This window comes from Meleagris gallopavo, chromosome 1 (assembly GCF_905368555.1).
Source record: "Meleagris gallopavo chromosome 1, MGAL_WU_HG_1.1, whole genome shotgun sequence".
NCBI classification, from domain to species: domain Eukaryota; kingdom Metazoa; phylum Chordata; class Aves; order Galliformes; family Phasianidae; genus Meleagris; species Meleagris gallopavo.
The window spans coordinates 150,631,248-150,644,136 of NC_139404.1; the positions used below are offsets into that span (position 1 = coordinate 150,631,248).

The 12,889-nt window shown below is 35.1% G+C and overlaps 1 protein-coding gene across 7 annotated transcripts in view; it reads right to left on the reverse strand.

Annotated features, from left to right (window-relative positions):
• NDFIP2 (Nedd4 family interacting protein 2) overlaps positions 1-12,889 on the reverse strand; it is a 47,533-nt gene that overhangs the window by 2,315 nt on the left and 32,329 nt on the right. For 5 of the 7 annotated variants that reach the window (XM_085215651.1, XM_085215648.1, XM_085215649.1 and 2 more), the window contains 3 exons: positions 8,203-8,327; positions 5,111-5,177; positions 1,258-1,363 (listed from right to left, as the gene is read on the reverse strand). In XM_085215651.1, coding sequence (XP_085071777.1) covers positions 1,260-1,363; positions 5,111-5,177; positions 8,203-8,327 — 296 coding nt within the window. In that variant the 3' untranslated portion in view covers positions 1,258-1,259. The remainder of the gene's footprint in view (positions 1-1,257; positions 1,364-5,110; positions 5,178-8,202; positions 8,328-12,889) is intronic. The other 2 variants (XM_085215650.1, XM_085215652.1) reach the window with 1 other exon arrangement.

Here is a 12,889-nt window from a genome sequence, read left to right on the forward strand (position 1 = left end):
TTCAAAGTACTTTTCAAATACCATTTAGTCCTAGTGATAATTTTTAAAACAGTATTTTTACGTTTCATTACAATGAAAGCCAATAGGTACAGGTTTTCACAGTCTACTTTGTATGAATTTCAATATTCTGAAAACTTAAGAAAGTGAGAAACATGCTACTCTTGTAAAAAGGTAATTCTGCCATGTAGATGCCACTTCAGATCGATAAATAATGATATACTGCATTTTAGTAAATTTTAACTCACCATAGTTTCACAAAATGTCAGAGTGAAAAAACATCACAGATGTTAAGAGCTTCATTTCATGATCACGAATTGTATCACATGGCACAATTATTTATTAGTGTTGTGAACCATATATCACTGTTTTGCATAAAAGGAATAATCTTTTCCAGGTAATTCCTTTCACCCCCCTTCCCCCCCCCCCCTTCAGATTTCAAGAAAATATTTGCTGTTTACTCCATAATAATACTGTGGCCAATCTCAAAAAAAGTTAGTCTGCTTTATCACATCAAAAGCTGCTACACAGTTAAAACGCTTAAACACTGTGCTTTGACTCAAGTAAACTGCAGAGTAAAGGAAATGCCACAGTACTTATTTCTGGATTTAGATTTATCTCATCATGCAGTCCAGGTAAAAAGTTAAAGCAGAAATCTCCATTTGTGTTTAATTTACATAATGAAGTCCAATAGGTCCACCTAATGGATAAAAAGCATTAAGAGAGGATATGTGCCAGACTGTGTGTCAGCTGCCTGAAGGATATATAGAACACATTGTTGCATACACAATAATCATGCTTGTATGTGACTGTCTTAGGCCAGTCATGTAAAGAGAAGCAACACTTACCTATTGTTTGCATGTTCAAAATCATGTCAGATTTATTACACAGGCAAGATTGACAACTAAAGTCAGTTTTCCTACACAAAGGACAGTATCTTGATGGGCAACAAATACTACATCTAGCACATAATAAATTACTAGTTCTATTTTGTTTTTGTTTTTTGTTACTGAACATTGGTTCCAGGGAGGACTGAGGGTAGCAATGAGTACACATTGTTTATTTTCAAATTTAATAATTTCAAGAGACTTAAGATATTCCCAAGTACATGTAGAATAGAGGCAACATTCATAATGTTCAAAAATCATGCAACAGCAAGATGTTCTTGCTGTGTGACTGAAGGTTGTCTGTTTTTAAATGCAAATATTTCATCCAGTTTGTCTGGGAGATAAATCTCATCTCAACGTATAAACTGCTTACCTTTAATACAAGAAAAAGAATCTTGTTCTGTGAGCAGCTGCCATGCTTTCAGACATGTTTCTGACTTTAAGATAATTGACAAAGCCTCGAAAGAACAGGAGGAGTCCTGAAGGTGTAGAAAATGAACAAAATGAAGTATATCGACCTGAAATATCCCACTAAAAATTATTCTTAAAAGTTCATGTTATACAAAAAACAGAGGCCTTTATGCATCATTTACAAATTTAACAAGCAAGCCTTCTACTTTTACTTTGTATTATATAAGAATATATCATTATGGAATGTTTTTCAATTATTTTACACTTATTCTGAGTTACTGTATCATCTGCTAAGAGACTACATGAAAAGCACTAAAAAGAGAATACGTATTCCACATGATATTCAGATAAAACTCTTTAAAGAACTTACTACTGTGCTAGAAGAGTATCTGAAGTACAAAACTTACTTTGGATGTAAGGATTAAGGAGTCAAAATAAAGAGAACACAATACAAATTGTTCTTACAACAAGACAATAATAAATTCCAGGAGATTATGGCTCAAGATTAAACCTAGAAACCTAGAAAAATGCACTTGCCAAAGAGGAATATGAACAGCAGTCAACTCAAAGAAAGCTACTCATCGTGTCTAACAATTTAATTGTGGAGTGAACAAAAAGTATTAATTTTTTTTTAAATTCAGACACACCCAGAAAAGCACTGTTGTGCAGTGAACATCTACAGAGATGTAGAGCTCTTTGGTCCATTTTCCTCTGATAAATTAGCTTCAACAGATTTTTTTTTAGCTCTGTTGGATTCTCCTTGGCTTAACAGATCAATTCACCCCCAAAGATTTGGAGTTTGAAATCTGACTTATACAGATAGCAGAGAAAAGCAGAAATTTAGAGCAATTCATTCTACAACAGGATGTTCTATCTAAGCAGGTCTGTGTTCTTTTTTCCTCCATTCTTATGCGAGAAACCCCCCCCAGCCTGCGGTTGAGACACAGAAAACCAAATTGTAAATATTCAAGAAAGAGCAGAAACATCATGCTATCCATTTGAGAGCTCATTTATCATTTTGACATCAACAAAATACAGCAAGTATTAATAAATATTTTCAAAGTCTATAGAAACAACACAAATCCCTAACACTTTATTTATTTATTTATTTTAACATAATCTAAGACTGATATGTTGGCACATTTAATCCTTGTATTCCTATGCTGTATCTGGTACTTGCCCTTAGAGCAGCAAAATACACACTCAGCAAGAGTAGGATCCTAAGTTTAGATTAAATATACATCTTAGCATTTAAAAGGCAAGATGACCAGAGTCAGAAAATTAAGTTTACCATATATATGCTTTAGGTAGATAACTGATTTCTAGGGGTAGCTCTCAGTATACAGAGATTGGGTTCATTTGCGTTTTTCAAGAACATGTAGAAACCTTGAAAATACATACCTGTGTTTATATGTACGCATAAACACATTCCAAAGATTCAAATAAAAATTCAAACAAAGATTAACAAATTCAGCAAAGGATTTCATTCTGTTCTTTTATATCTTAATAATAATGATCTACAGTTACACAGATGTTTTGCTATTTGACACACTTTTTCTTTTTGCTCTTCCTGTTGAAATAGTTTCCTATGCTCATTTCTATTGTAAAAGTTCTTTTTTTTCCAATTTTTATTTTACTTCTCTTTTGCATCTTCAAATTCAACTTCCTTAAAACATACACAGACCAAAAAAAAAAAAAACAACCCTACAGAATAATATACTGACTACTGGAACCTTGACCTGAGGTCATTTCTATGATTAAGGTGAATTCTGGATGGAAAATAGAGCAGTAAGATCTAGATCAAAAATCAGTCTATTAGAAAAGCTGCTACACAGACACTACCAGAAATAGTCCCATATTCAGTTCAGAATCAGCTAAAACAGCAAAAGGTGGTTAAGGAAGATTTTAAGGTGTCTGAAAACATATCTCCTGCATTACAAGCTGGAAAACCAGTCTATGTTCAACCATATTTCTACTTTTAGAGAAGAAAGAGAAAACAACACAATACCGTTTCCATTGTATTCCTTAGAAAGAAACCTTGGCTAACATTTAAATTTAAATATGAAAATTGTCTCTCTCCCCACTTTGTTCGCAGTGCATGATAAGTCTTTGGAAACAGACCATTTCACTTTTCCAAGATTTTTCCAGACTTTAGAAGAAGTGAGGGGAGCATGTACAGATGGGTAAAAACCAGAAGAGAAAGACAGCAAAACATGGGCTTAAGTACGTCAAAAAAAAAAAAAAAACAGAAAGGAAGAGTCAGATTCTATTTACTCACTTTTAAAGATAAACAGGATATACTACTTAGTACATTCTGATTGGAAAGTTACCTGAAACCATGATATACAGACCTAGCTGTCAGAATCTCCATAATTTAATAATACTTCTTCATTTGCTAGTAAGAAGGTATATAGGAGTAAATCCATGTATAGTATTCTAGCAATTTCAGTTTAAACCATCTTATCAGTTTAAAAACACTGTTGGCTTACGTCATGTAAAACATCTGTAAGACAAAGGAATACTAATGCTGGATATAAAGTGCATGGATCACAGTGCCTTGGAATAAAAGGTCAGTAAAGCTCAGGCTGAAAATAAGGCTTTCCAAAATCAAAGTGGACTGACTTCTGAATAGGACAAGTAATGCAAAAGAATAGAAAAAAAAAAGCACCACAAAGGTTTGCTTTAACTAGAAGTTTATCTGGAGATATTTGAACATGGAAATAATTGTTTCACTTGCTACTTAAACAATCATCTCAACTGGTGTTGTGGAGTTTACATCTGCAGTTTCTATATGCCTCTAGTAAAAAAGAAATATACAGAGCACAACAGTAGAAGCAGCTATTAAAAAGCCTACTGAATATCCTCAAACTTTATTAAGAGGAAGATATATAAAGTACATAAAAAATAACAATGTTTTAGGCTTTTCTTCTGTGTGATAAACAAATCAAAAGCAATCAGATTTCTCACTCAAAAAAAAAATTATTTAACATTTTACTACAGTGTGCTGTTAGACTCAAAGCGAAGAGTGCCACCTACTGAACCAGCAGTTTACTATGTTTCCAGAGCTAGAAAATAAAATGGATGGTAGCACTCATCCTGTAAAAGCAAATCACTCCAAATTTCACATTCAAATCACAAGATCCACAGTAGGAAAAGGGGCAAAACGCTTGAGGTTTGGTGTATCATTATTAAAAGTATACTCATCAAGTTCTAGTCTTCTGTCTAAAACTTTGAGCACAAGCAGACAGACTTTAGAAAAAGCTGATGTCACAGAAACACTGTGATCAGAAAGCATGAAGCCATTCTCTTGTCTGACTGATTAACTACTGATGCAGTATGCATTTCAAAGGACTAGAAAAGACTAGAAAAGGACACTTTACAACCTATGTGCAAGGTACCTGACTCCACCTTCCTAAGGTCAGTCGTATTTCTTAAAATGTTAAGGCTTGACATACAAATCATATATAAGTACTTGGTATCACTCACTTTCACTACGTTCTCTGCATAAAACCTAGAAACTTTACGCAATTCTGCCCCCTTACATCAGCATGAGCAAATTAAAAAGCACAAGTTACAAGTCTCAGTTACGTACATAATTACACATGTAAAACAGAATTTTCATATGAATGTTAAGTGAATACTCTGCAGTTCACACAGTAACATAACATGGTAGTAACCTAGTGAACATTACAGAAATACAAACTACGAAACTATCAACAGCAAAATAAAAGTATACAGATGAGCATGTTATAGAACGCTACTCACAAGGACGTGACGTATTTCAACAAAACAGAAATATTTTCCTTTGCACTTACCAAGTACCAGAAATATCCACCAAAGCCAGTACTGTCCATTGAAATATCCAGTAAAGTAATCTGAAAACTGCAATTTATAAACAAGGCTTAGTAAGACAAATGACTAAGACACATTTAATGCTTCACGCAAATACTGGGAACAAAGAAAAAAGTAAATTCAAGTTAAAATAATGTATTCTCCTAAAATGCAAAACCAGTATTTGTGCAGTAGTTTAATATACAAGAAAAGCTGTCAAAGTCAACGTGATACTGGTAATTATTTCAAATCTTTAAAGAGATATTATATATGTATGTGGTGTGTGTGTGTGTGTGTGTGTGTGTGTGTGTGTAGCATTCATATAGATATATAGATATAGATATAGCTCCTGGCAAGTAATACATGCTAGAATCATCTGACATTTTCTATTAGGATGAATCACCACTGACAATTTTTTTTCCTGCCATCCCAAACACATTATAGCAGCCTGCTGCTTCAGATATTAACACCAAAAGCCACATTAGTTTAATCTTATCAGATGGGGATGTTCTGCTGACCCCTCAAAAGAAGAGCTTTTGACCTTCTGTATACCCCCTACTGTTAATCGCTGCCAAGAATACCAGCCCCATAAAGACCTCCAACTCATTAAAGTCTTTTCATTTTCAAACTAGCATTCAGTTCCCAGCAGTGAGCTGAACACAACTAAATGAACCTTGAAGAGGCATTTCAACTGTTCCTGTTAGTGATCATGGTAGACAGTTTTGTCCTCTCTGATGTGGGAGGCAGCTGCAGGGCAGGGTGTGATGATGTTGGAGACAGGTATCTTTGCCTTTACCAGACTCCAGACTGCATGCTTCACTGATAAAAAAAAAGGCTAATCAAACGTCTCCAAAGCATACATAAGAAACAGAACAAGGAGATACGTGAAAAGTTGCTTGAAGGAACTAAAAAACCTTTTTAGTAGCTTTGTATATTTATCATACACCTCCATTCCTTCATTCAGTACATTTATTGTATCCTGTCCCTGTAGACCACAGTTTCATTTCTAGGGCACTTCAGTAGTTATCAACCAAGAAATCATGCAACTCAGGCATCACTTACTCTACAAAAAAAAGAGTACTATCGGACAACCTCTTGAAACAGATAAAAATCACAGATGCTGAAAGAACTGTAGATATAGCTGTTGTTTTTTGCTCCCCACAAGTAACTGCACTGAAATTGTTTTCTTCAAAATATAGCCACCTCCTCTGAAATCTTTAAAGGCTTAATTCTCTACTGTATTCACTTCTAATGATAATCCAAGAAAAAAAATAACCTAAAAATAGAATTGCTAAGCTGAATTAAAAGAACCAGTACATAATTTACCCCTATATAAATACTACAGTTTCTATTATTCAGCAGTAAGCATGATGCTTTTCATAAGTTCATTAAAATATCAAATGAATACTCAATTCCCAGAAAGATCACAGCATTATTAATCCAACTTCACCTGTTTCTTTAAGCACATATCCTTAAAAAAAAAAAAAACAAGAAAACTTACATTTTTATTTAATTGGAAAAATACCTTAAAATCACTGATCAATCAAGTACTGGCCTGTATGCATTACTCTTGCTGTTTTTCAAGCAAAAGAAATCATTGTTGCAAAACTTATGAACAATAAAACTAATTCTATTTGTTTTCTATACTTTTTTTTAAAGCTAGACGTGTATAATAGGACTACTTAGGCAATTTTTTTTCTTACTACTGAATGAAGCGCAGCACAAACCATTTGAGGAGATTGAAATAATGGAATAGAATATTTTTGTGCATACACATGTGCGTCACCATTAAAACAAAACTGTCAGCATATATCCTATTTGCTTCTGTTATTTTCTCTAGAAAGGGATACAGCACAGGAAGATAACCTCCACTATGAAAAAGAAGCCTTGAGGTCTTGGAATTGATCAGATCTAGTGTTTCCAAATTAGTAACAGATTATACAAAAGATTTGAAATACAGGCTACAACTTAGTAATTATTTAAAGAAGTTTAGTATATGTTCATTTTAGTGTTATGAGCGTATTTTCAAGTAGACAAGAATAATAAACACGCAACAATCAAGTTGTGCCTTGTGTTTTGCATGCCTGAACTGAAGTAAAAAAGAGATACAATAGATACATAGTTAAAAAAATTCATGTTTTGTCCATTAAGACAAATTCCATTCCAAACCTGAATCCACTTAAATATATCAGAACCCCATCTAGTCTGGTAGCATTCCTCTGTCTTGGGGAAGAACAGAAAATACCTTTCAGATGTAAGAAGGATGCAGGACATGTGCCACCCAAGACCCCATGAAATCTCTCCTCACTACAATCCTTGCACTATTGTGCAAAGAGTAAATGAAGTTATATTAGTAGCACATACAGGAGAAAAAAAAAAAAATCAGTGTTGGCAGCACATAAAAGACTACTATTAATCCCAGATCTTCTCCTTCAATAGGCAGGATGAGATTTTAATGTTGTGCCAGAGATACATGCAATTCAAATTCAGAATTATTAAGTTTCATCTAGTATTCTCTTAGAGAAATTGCCTCCGTTTAGTTAGCATAGCTTTCTGAAAGTACTTAAGCTGGTAAAAATATGACTAATTTCAAATTTGATTTTGACTCAACACTGCATGTACCTGGTTTTCTTTTTCCCTGGGAGATATAAGAAAGTAGCGGGGGTTTTTTGTTGTTGCTGTTGTTGTTGTTTTGGTTTGGTTTTTTTTCCTTTGATAGGCTGAGCCACCACTTATCAATTTTTCTTTTCGGAAACTTTCTGAATAATAAAAATTATATTTTTATATTTGCTCCACTTATGCATGCCTTTAAATATTTGTGCAAAGAATGAGTCAATCTATGTTTATTTTAAAGGAAGTGCCACATAAATGATAAATCAGATAAAAATAGATTAAGCTTCATTGTTACTAAATACATATGAACATATAGCAAGTAAATTCCCTACTAAAGTGCAAGTTCGAAAAAGTTCTAGGCACTAAGTGCTGGAAACTAATATACTTGTTTATAATGCCAATACTGTGTATGCTTGGATAAATTATTATGGGTTGGTTCTACAAGCAGAATCAAAAAACATACCCGTACAATGAGAATCCATTTGATCAAAGAGAGACCAAATCCACAGATTGCACCATACCTTCCAGCTATGGTATTGGTTATACAGAAAGATAAACAAAATCCAATCCAGTTGAAAATAAACGCCACTATAAAATAAAAGAAACAGTAGCTTATGTTAATCTGTATAGCTAAGCAAACAGACTTCACATTAATTTCACTTATTAACTAAAAAGGACATGCTTACAGAGTCTGCAGTTCCCTTTTGGTAATTCAAGCTGTCAGATTATTTTGAACCTAGACATTTTCAGTGGTAGAGTCACTTAATAATAAAATAAATGGTAAACAGGCTCTGACCTAATACTTTAAACAAGAGAACATTCCAACATGAAAGTAATACTTTGCTACAGAAATCCGAGCAGACAACAGTAGACAAGAAGAGTGAATGCAAATAAAGGACTTGAGCATACAATATTTGGATTCAAACAGAAAATAAACTTGCTACAATTTTATAATCCAGTTATATGCGCGCCAAGGTTGCATATTCAGCTTTATTCAGTTTGAATAGAACAAAGTAAAAGCATCTGATCTTGCTCTGCAAACACGGTATATGAAGATAAGTTGAAAAGTTGGTGTTTCATTGGTTACTGTCTTCTCTTCTAGATCTATATCCAAGCATCCTTCACATAGAAACTTCAAAAAAAAAATAATGAAGCAATAAAAACATTGAGCATGAATACTATTGCTACTTCTGTTAATTTCATACAGCTCTCAGTAGTAACACAATTACATATACACTACAATACAATTATATGCCTTACTGTTTATCCAGTTAACAAGCAACAATATCATATGTACAGAGTTCAGTCTGCGTGCATTGGGTCAAAGTGGGGTAAATCCCAATTAGGCAGTATACCAGCCTTTGGAGTGAGGAAACTGAAGAAAAGGCCATAGATTAGAACAACTGAGAGTGCTAAAGGAAGATGACAACTCCCAGAAAGGACCAGACAATGTACATGAAGGAAATTAAGACCACAGTAAACCCAGAAGACATCAAAGAGGTAGGGAGGAATGGATGTAGGACAGAGGAGAGAATCTCTGCACACAAATTCTGAATGAACTAAGACCCAATAGTTGCGGGCAGAGCATTACATCATACAGGAAATGTCTGTCTTTGCAGTAAAAATTTGAACACACAGTAAAACTTTAGGAACAGAAAAACTGTTTCTAGGTAAGCCTTTCAAGAGTTTTCTTATTTATTTCTTTGCAATTTAAAACCTCGTTACAATTCCTCCAATAATTACATTAAGTCGTGATGATTTTTCCACAAGTGCAGAAATTGAGTAGTTTGTAATACTGAAGTTCCATTCACTTAAAGAACTGAAGTTTCAAGAGAAATTTTGAAAGACTTCACATCATCATCAGTCATTTTGTACAAGTGAGAAAACAACTTGCCTCTGATGATAATGAGAAAGTTTACTTTTATGTTAATTACTAACAAAAAAACCTCAAAACTTTAAATAAACACTGATCCAACTCAGTATACGCAGAAAAGAAATAAACAAATAGTATTTTATTATGTATCAGTTGCAGAACAACATGTTGGCAATCCTGACATTTACACAGCTTTCCAAAAGAGATGGCATTTACATTTGAGAAAGCTTGGACACATTGCTCTGGAAGCAGGAATTCTCATTTTTAAGCACGCTTTTCAAATTCACCATACTTTCAAGAGTAACATTTGCAGAAATTAGTTATTCAGAGTGTCTGTTTCTCCCCATACATAACCACAGGCTGAGGGAGCTGGGCTTGTTCAGCCTGAAGAAAAGGCAGCTGCAGGGTGACCTCACTGCAGCCTTTCAGTACCTGAAGGGAACCTACGAACAGGAGGGGAATCAACTCTTTGAAAGGGTAGATAACTGCAGGACAAGGGGAAATGGTTTGAAGGTGAGAGAGGGAAGATTTAGGTTGGATTTCAGGGGGAAGTTCTTTACAGAGAGAGTGGTGAGGTGCTGGAACAGGCTGCCCAGAGAGGTTGTGGATGCTCCGTCCCTGGAGGGTTCAAGGCCCCATGGGGCCCTGGACAGCCTGGTCTAGTATTAAATGGGGAGGTTGGTGGCCCTGCCTGTGGCAGGGGGGTTGGAGATTCATGACCCTTGAGGTCCCTTCCAACCCTAGCTATTCTGTGATTCTGTGATAACTAGTTACTGCTCTTCCCCTTCTCCTCATTATTTAAGGTAGCTACTGATTGTGGCTCTGACAGGCAAGCCAGTAAGGAGAAAGACGACAGACAAGTATACAATGGACTAAGCATAATACCACTTTTAATGGTTATATATAAAGGTAAGGATTTATAGCACCTACATTTTGTATATATTGTAAAAAAAATAATTTACCCAAGTATACTAAGGGAATTAAGTTCTTATAATCAAATTTTTAAACACAATTTTATTTTTTCAAATTATCCTAAGCAAAAAATTCAAAATAGAATCCTCAGTCACTGAGTATCAGGAAGTTGTTTAACATTGAGTTATTTAAACAACTCCTGAAAGACAAGGCATCAACATTTTCCAGTACTGCTCAAACTTTATTCCCTTTGCTTTACTCAGTGTGTTGTTCCATCAAGTTAGAATCAGACAACAAAAATGGGAAAGAAAAAGCATATACTGTCTAAAAACTGTAAATTATGCAAGTTTAGTTTCATTAGGATGCATGAACTAAGTAGTGAGATTTGCCTTCTGTATATGTTTCTACTTATTTCAAAGTAGGAGAGAGACTGACAAAACGAAGCATACCTGTCTACAGCTCAGAAATCACTAAGTCGTGCAAACTTCTTACTGCAACAAATGCAACCCTCTGCATTATGCAACAAGAACTGTTTCCCATTCCAAAGATCATATTCATATCTTATCCTAACTCTCAGGTACTGTCCTCTTCTCTTTAATAAATTTAAGATATTTAGATTAAACTTTCACTGGCTGCACTGAAGCCATGACTTCAGTCTCTCTTTTTACTACTCTAACAACACACAAGTAGGACTGTTAAAGATTAAGGTTCTTATTTTTAATACACTCTTGAAGTGACAAGGAGAGTAAGCATATATGAAAGTACTTTTACATTAAAAAAAAAAAAAAATCAGCCATTAGAGTTATTTCATGACAACAAAACTCGTACTGAGCAACAGGTAAGAAGCTGCTTTCCAAGAAGTGTGATAGGTTAAAGTTTCGGTGTTTTCTGTTTGCCTTTAGAGTTGCAAGAGCACATTGTTGCTTCATGTCCAGGCTATTCATTCATCAGCCCCTCTCATTCCCCCTCCTCAAGTCTTTCTCGACAGGTCAGCTCTCAACAAATTCTTCTTCCAGGACATACATACCTGGAATTACTCCAATCCAAGTGCAACATCTTGCACTTGACCTTGTTGATCCTCATTAGTTTCATGTTGGCCCACTTCTCAAGTTTGTCCAGGTCTCTTTGGATGGCAACTCTTATGTTCTATCAACTGCACCACTCAGCTTAGCACTATCTGCAAATGTGCTGAGGGTGCCCCTGATCCCACTGTCTGTCACTGATTAACATGTTACAGGACCAGTGCCAATACTGCCACATTCTATTCCCACAATTTACAGTCAATGCAGAAAACGTAGTTTTTCCATTTCTAATCTTATTACATTAGAAAATCCAACAATAGCAACAAGCACAGTAGAATATATCTCTTTCTTCCTCCTTGCATTCTTTCACTCCACTTACTGATCTTTTTAACTTAGTTTTCCACAGCTTCGTATTAATTACTCATCTTAAGTTTACTAACATCTTTTCCATGATACTAAATATAAAACCGGTCTGAAGATATATGTTGGTTCCAAATTTAACACACAGCTCAAGTCTGTAATGAGATTATAATGGCAACTACATATACAAAATGCAGCCATACACGATTATTTCCTTTATTCCCTGAGTTGTCTGTCCAATGAATTTGTTGTGATCTTTTTTTTGTTGGTGGCTAAGCCAACCTAGACTTTACAATACTTCTCAATTCATGCCTGCTTGCAACCTTCACAGGTAGATTTCCTAGCTTGTGTGCAGTTTATTGACTGAAGCATTTACTAGCTTTAAAAACTGAACATTAGCTTATGAAGGAATGGGTATGAATTGTTCCAACATAGCACCTGGAACAAAATTTAAATTTCTCTGTATTGAGACTTCTCTGATGTTGAGTTGTAGACATGTTTAAATTGCCCAGAAATTATTCAAAAACAAATCACATCTCATCAAGATAAGAACTTGAAATTCAGCTGTTTGATCCAACATCTTTCTTCTTTTCTTTCCTTTATCAACTCATCTGTGGGCTCAAATTCATATTTTTTTTTTTCTAGGGTTCAAGGACACCTGAAGAGAAGGATTTGGGAGGCCCTGATGGACAAAAAAGATGAACAGGAACCAGCAGTGTGCTCTTGCAGCTTAGAAGGCCAACAGTATCCTGCAATGCATCAAGAGAGGGACAACCAGCACAGAAAGGGAGGCGATTGTCCCTCTCTACTCTGACCTTCTGGAGTACTGTGTTCAAGCCTGGGGCCCCCAGTAGAGAACAAGTGCGGAGCACTCTGGGTCAGCAGAGGGCCACAAGGATTATTAAAGGGTTGGAGTGTCTCTCCCATGAACAAAGGTTGAGGGAGTTGAGCTTGTTCAGCTTGGAGAAGAGAAGGCTCCAGCA